The sequence below is a fragment of the Nymphaea colorata genome, chromosome 2 (assembly GCF_008831285.2).
Source record: "Nymphaea colorata isolate Beijing-Zhang1983 chromosome 2, ASM883128v2, whole genome shotgun sequence".
Taxonomy (NCBI): Eukaryota; Viridiplantae; Streptophyta; class Magnoliopsida; order Nymphaeales; family Nymphaeaceae; genus Nymphaea; species Nymphaea colorata.
The window spans coordinates 36,035,045-36,044,435 of record NC_045139.1 but is presented as its reverse complement, the minus strand read 5'-3'; the positions used below and the strand labels follow the sequence as shown (position 1 = coordinate 36,044,435).

General features: G+C 38.7%; 1 protein-coding gene across 1 annotated transcript; it reads left to right on the top strand.

Moving 5' to 3' along the window:
- The first annotated feature begins 2,557 nt into the window (after positions 1-2,557).
- LOC116248150 (tetrapyrrole-binding protein, chloroplastic) lies at positions 2,558-3,750 on the top strand. Its single transcript, XM_031620778.2, has one exon. The coding sequence runs from the start codon at positions 2,632-2,634 to the stop codon at positions 3,394-3,396; it is 765 nt and encodes a 254-aa protein (XP_031476638.1). The 5' UTR covers positions 2,558-2,631; the 3' UTR covers positions 3,397-3,750.
- The last annotated feature ends 5,641 nt before the right edge of the window (positions 3,751-9,391 follow it).

Here is a 9,391-nt window from a genome sequence, read left to right as displayed (position 1 = left end):
GCAGACGATACCAACTCGAACAGTCATAAAATCTTCAGCAAGTTTACCAAGTGAAGCTTGAAAGGAATGCTGATGAACACATCTACCTGTCTCATGAATGCCAAAGAGAGACTCTTCGCCACCTCCTAATGGAAGGCCTTATCGAGCATTTGGCTCTCTGCATATGGACTCTTTGCAGAAATGGGTTGATATGCTGGGTACCTCTCCATGACACTACGAACCTGCAGTAAACACCATATGATAACTTGGGCAAGAGAAGATGACTAGACCTGGGTCCCTAAATGGAAGTGCAGTGCCTAGTTGGAATGGAAAACACCTGGTTACTTTTTCTTCTATTTGGTTCTTCAAGTAAATAAATTAGGAGATGCTGAGATTTTCAAATTCAGACATGATCCAGCTGTAGCTCCTCCTAGTTTCTTCTCACCGAAATTCCATTTCATGGTAAGCATTTTTCTGGCACAATGTAGGTGTTTGGTCATGAAATTGCTATTTTTCAATACCAGAGTAACTCCAATACGAATTCTTGGCTATTTCAAACTGGATACTTGTTTATGAATTCTGATAATTGAATGCCCAGTGCTCAGAAACACAAGCCACAATCTATATTGTGTTTGAGATGATGAAGCCTACTGATACATTAAACTAAGTAATGCGATGGAAAAATGTGGTGCAAAAAACAGCATCTATCACTTTCCACGTGTAAATACATGGCATTGAGAGAGAGAGAGAGAGAGAGAGCTCACAAAACCTATGGAAATCCTCAAGATAGGCCTTGCAGCCTGTATTTCTCGTTATCTTGATATCATATCATCAACGTCCTGTAAGATCAAATAAAAAAATGATACTATAATTTGATAAGATAAAATCCATTTCAATATATAAAAAAGCTGTTGAATTAATATAAAACTCATTTCAATCCATAAAAAAGCTGTTGAATTTAAAAAATAGTACAAAGTGATCATTTTAATAACCAAAGCACATCCTATACTGAAAATTTTATTTACCATAACCAGAGCTAGGAAATAAGAATATTAATTAAGGCACACTAGGAAGAGTTGGGTGGTGAGGGTGGGGAGACATTGCACCGTGATAAGGTGTCAAATGATCAACGAGACATTAAAAATAGAAGGCACTTCTATTTGAAAAACATCTTAAAGAAATCCAAGTGACAGCTTAATTTGTTTTGTCTGAAACAGGTTTCATGCAGCGATCCAGAGCTTAGGCATCCTACCTGTTCTGCCAGATTTTTCTCCTTTAGATTGCAAATCAAGATACCCTCTTAGATACAATTTAGAACCTCCGAAGCATCTGTAAAAAAAAAAAAGCAAATTCAGTGTTAAGACTAGATGTTTCTCCTTTTGATTGCAAATCAAAATACCCCCATAGATACAGTTTAGGAACTCCAAAGCATCCGTAAAAAAAACAAATCGAGTGTTCAGCATATCATCAATATCATGTTATCATGAGAAGCGTACCTTCCTTCAGTAGTTTGGTCAATGAAAAACATGAAACTTGCATTAAGAATTTATGGGGATGAAAAGATTCAGTTTTTTAGCAACAGGAAATTCTCAATAACCTACATTCAGAAAAATAAGGAGCCGATGGTGCATCGATAAGAACCAATCTGTAAAGATCACATGTATTTTGAGCAACTGCGAGGCTGACAATACTGAAAGAAGTATGACATCGTAGTTAAAACATCCAGAACATAAAGGTAGAAGAGAATGAGAGCAAATACGGCCTGGAGCTTAGCACAGAAGACTTCATTAGAAAGACTATAAAAGGTAGCTGTTAAACATGCAACACAAAGCAGACACAGAGAGGAGATATACCTCTTGATTATTCTCAAAGAGAAAAAAGGGAGAGGCGATGATATCTAAGATCACAGACTATAGAATCTGTTTTTGGAACTAAAAAAAAAAAAAAGAAGAAAAAAATTTGGGGTTCTTTTTAACAACTTCTTTTGGGGCAGCTAACTGAACATGGATCTAGGTTTATTACCTCGTTCGCCCTACATGTTAAGAATCCAGAATTTTTGACAAGAGTGCGGACAAGTAACTTCATGCATCCGGATTCTTCTAGTTAAGTTGGCTCATCAGAAGCTTGACATGTTATGGTTTATTTATCCTTAAGCAGCCGTGTTCCTACAGCTTTTTGGTTTGTTCGATCTCAGCCTGTCCGCGGTTTACTGAACAAATAAACCTGACATAATAATTGATTGTTTTACTTCTTTAAAACAACATAAATGTCTGACATCGTGCGCTCACCAAATCGTGAATCAGCATTTCTTTCAAAATTGAACTTTAGAAAGAAGTTTCACAATCTAATCTAATACTTGTAAGCTTCTAAGTTTACAAGTATTTTATATATATATATATATATAATGTTCTTATTATTTTCTTCGTGGTTACTTATCAAATATATATATATATATATATATATAAAGTAAGAGGGATGTGAGTATCCGACCTTACCCTGTCTCGCCCAATCAAAAATCAGAGTTTTCTCCCTACGTGCTGACTCCTCACAATCTGCCCCGACCTTTTCCTTCACCCGTCCCTTATCACCTCTTCAACCTCCCACCTCTCTCTCTACGCTGCCCTCCCTCTCTCTTCCTTCCTCTCTCTGCTCATGGCCACCTCTTTCTCCTCCATCCACCACCACATTGTTCGGCGCCACCACTTTCCTCCACCAGACTCGCTCCCTTCCACCACCTCCACTTCGTCCTCCTTCCTCAAACCAACCTCCTCCCCATCCTCCACCTCCTCCTCCCTGTCACTCTGTCATAGGTTCTCAATTCCCCGATCCTCCACCGCCACCACCGCCACCACTACCACCTCCCAATCCCCATCACTCGACCTCCTCGAATCCTACCTGTCCTCCCAGCAATTCCAGCTCGCCGACGAGGAAACCCGCCGCCTCCTCATCGTCCTCGCCGGCGAAGCGGCCCAGAAGCGCAAGTACGTCTTCTTCTCCGAGGTGCAGTTCATACCCACCTCTTATCTCTCCGCCATCGACGAGCTGTGGAGGAAGCACAGCAATGGCAAGTTCGGCTATAGCGTGCAGAGGAGGATACTGAGGAAGATGAGGGGCGACTTCTCCAAGTTCTTCGTCAAGGTCGGGTGGATGAAGAAGCTGGAGACGGAGGTGGAGCAGTACACCTACAGGTCCTTCCCCAGCGAGTTCCTGTGGGAGCTCAATGACCAAACGCCCGAAGGGCACCTGCCATTGACGAATGCCCTGAGGGGCACCCAGCTTCTGAACAGCGTCCTCGACCACCCTGCCTTTCAGACTCAGGGGGAGGAGGAAGAAGTTGAGGATGTGGGGTCCGGTGAGGCCCTCAAGAGCCCAAGCCCCGTCAATAGGAGGAGCTTCACGTCAGACTACTCGTTCTGAGTACAGCTGCTTCTGGGGAGAGGCCTTTTATTTATTCATCATCAGTATTATTATTTAGTGGTGTTCTCCTTTCTTCTTGTCTTCTTCCTTCTCGGCATCGTTGCTTTTAATTTATCAGCCCAATGTGGAGACTGGCGGGATTTTATTCATTGGAGAGCCTTCCAAGGCTGTTAATGGCCGCACGGTTTGGAGTCTTTGGGTTCTGCAAGAGATTCATTCTCTTTTTGCTCTGGTATATGAATTATGTTTTTCTGTTTGCCCTTTCTATAAGTGAAAGACGTTAGAGTTGAGGGCGACAGTTTATGTTTTTTGATGTAAGCAAATGGAAGAAATATAGACAGTTTCTGTATTTAACATTGAGTTGTTCATTTCAAACAGTGGTATATCATATTTTGAACAATATTACAAATTCTGGAAGTATTTGCTCTGCTATGTTGATCTCACCCTTCTTATCTCAAACACATTACTTTTTCCTTTCTTGAAGAAACTAAAAAGTAAAAAGCCCAAGAATTTGGTTTTCAAAGAGATAACTTTCTATGTAGCTGTAGGATTTTGTGGGGTTTAAACACCACAATGTGAAGCATCAAAATATGGGTGCTAGAAGCATGCATAAGAGAAGAAACCTGTCATGTTCATTAAGAAAACTTAGCACAGAAGCAAGAGAACATACATGAGTTACTTCTGCAGAAAAGCAGCATGGGTATGAGATCAACTAAAAGATTAGGCGCCCACGAATGTGAAAAGAAAAGATTTCTCTAGGAATTGATGTTCATAATCACAGAGCAGTGGAACTCTCAGCACGCTCATTGTTGTTGCTCTGCTGCTATTCACATGTATAAGAGTTATTGCTCAGAGAGATTCTGGGGATATTCAGAGCAGAGAGCCTAATTTCTCTGTTCATCTTTCTCAATGTGTACTGCAGTCACATCAATATGACAGTAACGATGCCACTGCAATCAAGCATCAAGGTCGAAGGTCCCTTGTCTTTGCTCGGCTGCTTAAAGGAGCCATCCACCTTGTGACCCCTGTTGTAAGGACAGTCTGCTTGCCGCTGTTCTGTTACTGTGCCCTTTTGACAGCTTGTAGAATATGGACACGAGTTCTATGTATATTAATCTGTAGACGGAGATTTCGAAGTTGCTGCAATTACTGACTGTGGACCAGAGACTCATGTTGTTATGGCCAATGTTCATGCTTTCCACCTACTTTAGATGAACATGAAAGCTTATACAACAGCAACATTTCGATTGGATTGGGTTTATATATATATATACTACTCTAATGCAACAAAAATGGTGTATCCTACATCATTTTATGAAGTTCATGCCACAAAATTATCGCCAATGAAAATCTATATGCTAAGAAGGGCCCAATTCTCTCAATCTCTCTCTCTCATCATATTTGAGAAGTATATATATATATATATATATATACTCCTCAAATATGATCCTGCCAAGTCTTATTTTTTTGAAGTCCAAGTTCATGCCAAAAGTTGCTGGGCCATGAGCCTGCAAAGCCCACAAGCCATAAACTTCTTCAACTTGAAGATAACAGTAAGTTATGACCACAATGAATCTCATGGATCTCATTCACCTGAAATTCAGGGCCGTGCTTAAGCATGGGATTGAGACTATATACCATGTTCCAAATTTTTCTGCTCCAAAGCCGGAAGAGGCCACAAACGAAGAGAAAGAGATCTTCAAAGGAGTTAGTGCCGGCAAAAGAAATTTCTGGCTGAGAGACACTACTAGTCACAAAAAGCATGTTTTTTTTTCGAAAAAGCATGAAAAAACACGATAAATTAAGTTGTCATTCAAAAACTTAAAAAAACAGGCTTAAAAAAAAATAAAAACGGATAAAACACGTTTTTAACACTGGTTTTTTGCTTTTTTTCATTTTTTATGCCAAACAGTTTTTTTTTATTTTTTATTTGTTGCAAATCTACTTATCTTTTGATGTATGGGTTATTATTTTTAATTTTTTTTTAAATTTTAAAATTTTAACATATTTTTTCTGTTTTTTTAAGATCGCCATATTATACCCGACAAAAACCTCACAGTTCAAAATTTATAAAACGTTAGTTGTGACTATGACTTGAAATTATAGACACTTGACATAAATCAATGGATATGAGATATTAATATATGAATAAGCCATTTAAGTGGGTCTCCATGGGCAATTGTCTACACATGTCCACACATGCCTCTACCACCCGAGCGAGTTGATAAGAGTTATAGTACAAGCTTGGGGGTATATATCCTTATAGAATGCGGCAGCTATTTAACATCTCGCAAGCGACCATGTTGCACCCTTTACATAGACAAAATTCGAGAACCCGAAACTTACTTTTTTCAGTTTCCCATTTTGCCCTTATGAGTGAGGCTTTTGTGTGTCTCTTCTATAAAAATGTCAGGGCTATCTTTTGTACTTTGAGCACCCTAACACTTTCCACTGTATTGGCAGTCTGAGCAACTGATTCATAACCAGCTTCAATGTCCTTAAGAGGATGTTCCTATTCATATTATTGTATGCACATTGTTCTATGTAGAAATAAAGCAAGAATAATTTAGTGTGACTCTGGATGTACTCGGATTTTCTTGGGGCTGCATGAATCTTTTTGTTACCTCTCCCTCTGAATGTTTTCCTCACAAGTGGAGCATATATGTTGGCTACCATGCTATGTGATCTCATTTAAATAAAGTGGCATAACAAAAAATTGTAGAAAGTTAAGCTTATGTTATGTATAGAATTGCCTTTTTATATACATATGATATTGCGGCCTATCACACATGCAGCCTGATGCATTATATTACCGACTTTCTGTGAGAGGCCGAAGCATCTGAATGGCGAGAGAAATCCCCGTTTTCTATGTGAGGAGTTGAAATATTCTGCTTGAATGCATCGGGCCGCATGTACGAGAGGCAGGTTAAGTGCTGCTTTGCATGGGGCAGCCGTGCTGCCATTTTTCGGTTCCGTCCAGCCCGATGCTCAGCCTTACTTGTAGGATAATTAGAAATTGTAGGCAATTAAATTATATCTCGCACAATTGTTTGGGAGGAACGGACGTTGGACATGTGTGCAGGAGTACGACAAAAATGATATTTTTTTTGTTTTAAGTACTAGTTTATAAACTATAAATATGTTTATTTGTTTTTAAAATCTTAGAAATATGAATAAAACATGTGCACGAAATGGGACAAGCGCTTTGTGCCGATAACACCTTGAAAAAAGGGCGACGTTTTGTGAAAATTAGGTTTCGACCAGCTGTTTTTTTGGCTTGCAGGTATTGAAAACTGCATTTTGTCAAAAGTAGGTTTTTCATAAATTCAATTTTAACTTGCCTGGACGGCTATTTTTTGAGGCAAAATGCTTAAAACAACAAAATCTCTTTCATTCCTTAAGATTCACCATGTGGAGAAGATGACTATAAAAAGAACAAATAAGAAATAGATATTATATATATATATATATATATATATATATATATATATATATATATATATATATATATATATATATATATATATATATATATATATATATATATATATATCTGGATGAATGGTTCAAAGAAAAACAAAGAAGAAAAAGGGATAGACATTTTCACATTAGTTCATATTTTTTTCTCCTTATATTTTTTTTTCACTTGCCAAATCAAACGATCCTCATGCGTGAGCTGGATGACTTTAGGTAACCAGAATCCCTATTCATATATATATATATATATATATATATATATATTATATTGGAGGTGCCATAAGGAAGAACATGTTAGTGTCCCGTGCAGCAATAGTGCTTCATAGCTATTTATTACAGCACCCCATTTAAGTTTCCTTTCCAAACCTTGAAGAGTCTTGTGAGGCAATTCACATGAATAATCGATTGGTAAACTGCCCCATCCTTCATTAATATAATATTAATGTTCGTTTCATCTAATCGCAAACAAAGGTTAGGTTTAGGGTGCGATAGCTATTTCCTCATCTGCTTCATAATTTTACGCTCTGTTTGGATGAAGAGAAAAGGTGGTAATTATTGTAATTGGTTGGCTAATTAAAAAAAAATGAAATGAGAGAAAAAAAAAATATTTGGATGCAAAGTAAAAAAATGAGAGGGGGCAAGGAAGGAAAAGGTCAATATAAATCCAATCTTTCTAAAATTGAAGCGATTAAAGCAAAAAGAAAAGACATATGGCATCATTTTCTTCTCTTTTATTTTCTCACATTTCCTCCCATTCTCTTTGCTTCCCTTTCCCTTCTTTTCTCCTTTGATTTACATATATTCTTTTGACAAGGCCTTAAACACCAAAGATGGTCCTTCAATACCTAAGGCTTCCAATAAGAAAAATATGTGAATACATGCTTTTAAAACATTATGTCATCTTATGTGACACTTGTTCCAAGAATAGTATGTTCTTGTCACAAGGGAAATGGTGAGATCCTGTCCAGTGTTTGAATGTTAGATGTAAGAACAGCAGGTTATGGACCATGTTCTTTAAAAGCACAACGTTGTTCATATTAAACGCTCTCCAAAGGACTACCTAATATGCAGCTAAACTAAGCTACTAGCTTGCTGAACTTAGAATAAGAAGCCCCATCTTAGTTTAAGTTGGAACTAGCTACCATATTCACCAATAAGAGCCTGATCATAATGGCTTGTGGTGAACATAGACTAAGTTTTTCCTCTCAAAATTGTCTGATACAACTAATGTTTCGGGTGCCTCAAGGGGCATAGCGTAGCTGATTGAGCTAGGGGCCTGTACTAAGGCAGGTCTCTAGTTTGATTCATGTGGGTGTTATGTTCCTGTGTCTTAAGGCGGTAGGGCGCGGCATCTAAGCTGAAGGGTGCACCGTTGCTATCGCTGACACCGACGCAGCTCAGGACCTCGGAGGCAGGGGGAATGGGGGGGGCCTTCGGGCCTTTTTCGGGCGGTGGGATTAATACCCCTTGCTCACCCGAAAACTAATGTTTCGGGTGAGCTGGAAGTAGGCCTGGGTATCGAGCTGACCCGACACCAGAAAATAGAGTCCGGGCATGGCCCGATACCCGACATCTGAGCCCGGGCTTGAACTGGTTAAAATAAAAAAATATTTTTAAATATAAAATATAAAATATATTTTTAATAATAAAAAATATATATCATTATTAAATAAAAATAATATAAAAAAAATAAATCATGCTGAATCAGACTCCATCTCCATCGGGTCGACCCGAGCTGATTTTTTGGGCTCGGGCCCAAGCCTGATCGGGCCAGTACCGGGCACTTGTCGGGTGCAAGTTTGATTTTTATGTTTGGCATAGTTGGTCGGACCGACCACAAGTTAAACATATGAAGTTAAACATATGGTTACTGATCATGTGAAAGGAGAAAAGCGCGTGTCCAAGGCAGCCGTAGTTGAATGATTCACTTGGATGACAGTAGACCATGACCTTGAAACCTTCAACCTTGTGATTCTAATTAGTACGGCGAACCATTCGTGTTTGAAATGTTTCGTAATTTGGTAGGCGCGCCCTTCAAATAATTCCACTTAGTTGGTCTCTATGTGAAAGTTGGTATAATCATAAATCTCCCTTCCATATGGTAATATTTTCTTGTGAACTAAGCTCACAAAGATTCATCTTCATTCTAGAACTTCAATCTTTCAACTACCATCTTCCTATCAGACTCATTTTAAGAAGCCGAGTTGTGGCTATCAGAGACCTACCTCGAAGTGATCGAGACTCGGTAGATCTGGTTGTCCTTTGTTCTTTAAGTGCGGGGCACATGAATTTCTTAAATGCGGGACAACTCCCCATAAATCCTGCTGCTGTATTTATTCTTGTTGTTGTTGTTGCTATTGCTGTTGTTATTGGATCCTCTTGTTTTTATTTCAGAAAGTGGGTCTCCTTGTGTTTGGCTTGTTAGCCACCAAAGATGCCAGTTCCTAATTAAGTGGGAAGCCGCTTTTATAAACTCCTCTCCTTTCCCATGTGAAGACAACTAAGGCTTTGTGATATC

What these genes read in the sequence shown, in the direction of transcription:
- LOC116248150 (XM_031620778.2), top strand. Translation starts at nt 2,632, where the DNA reads ATGGCCACCTCTTTCTCCTCCATCCACCACCACATTGTTCGGCGCCAC.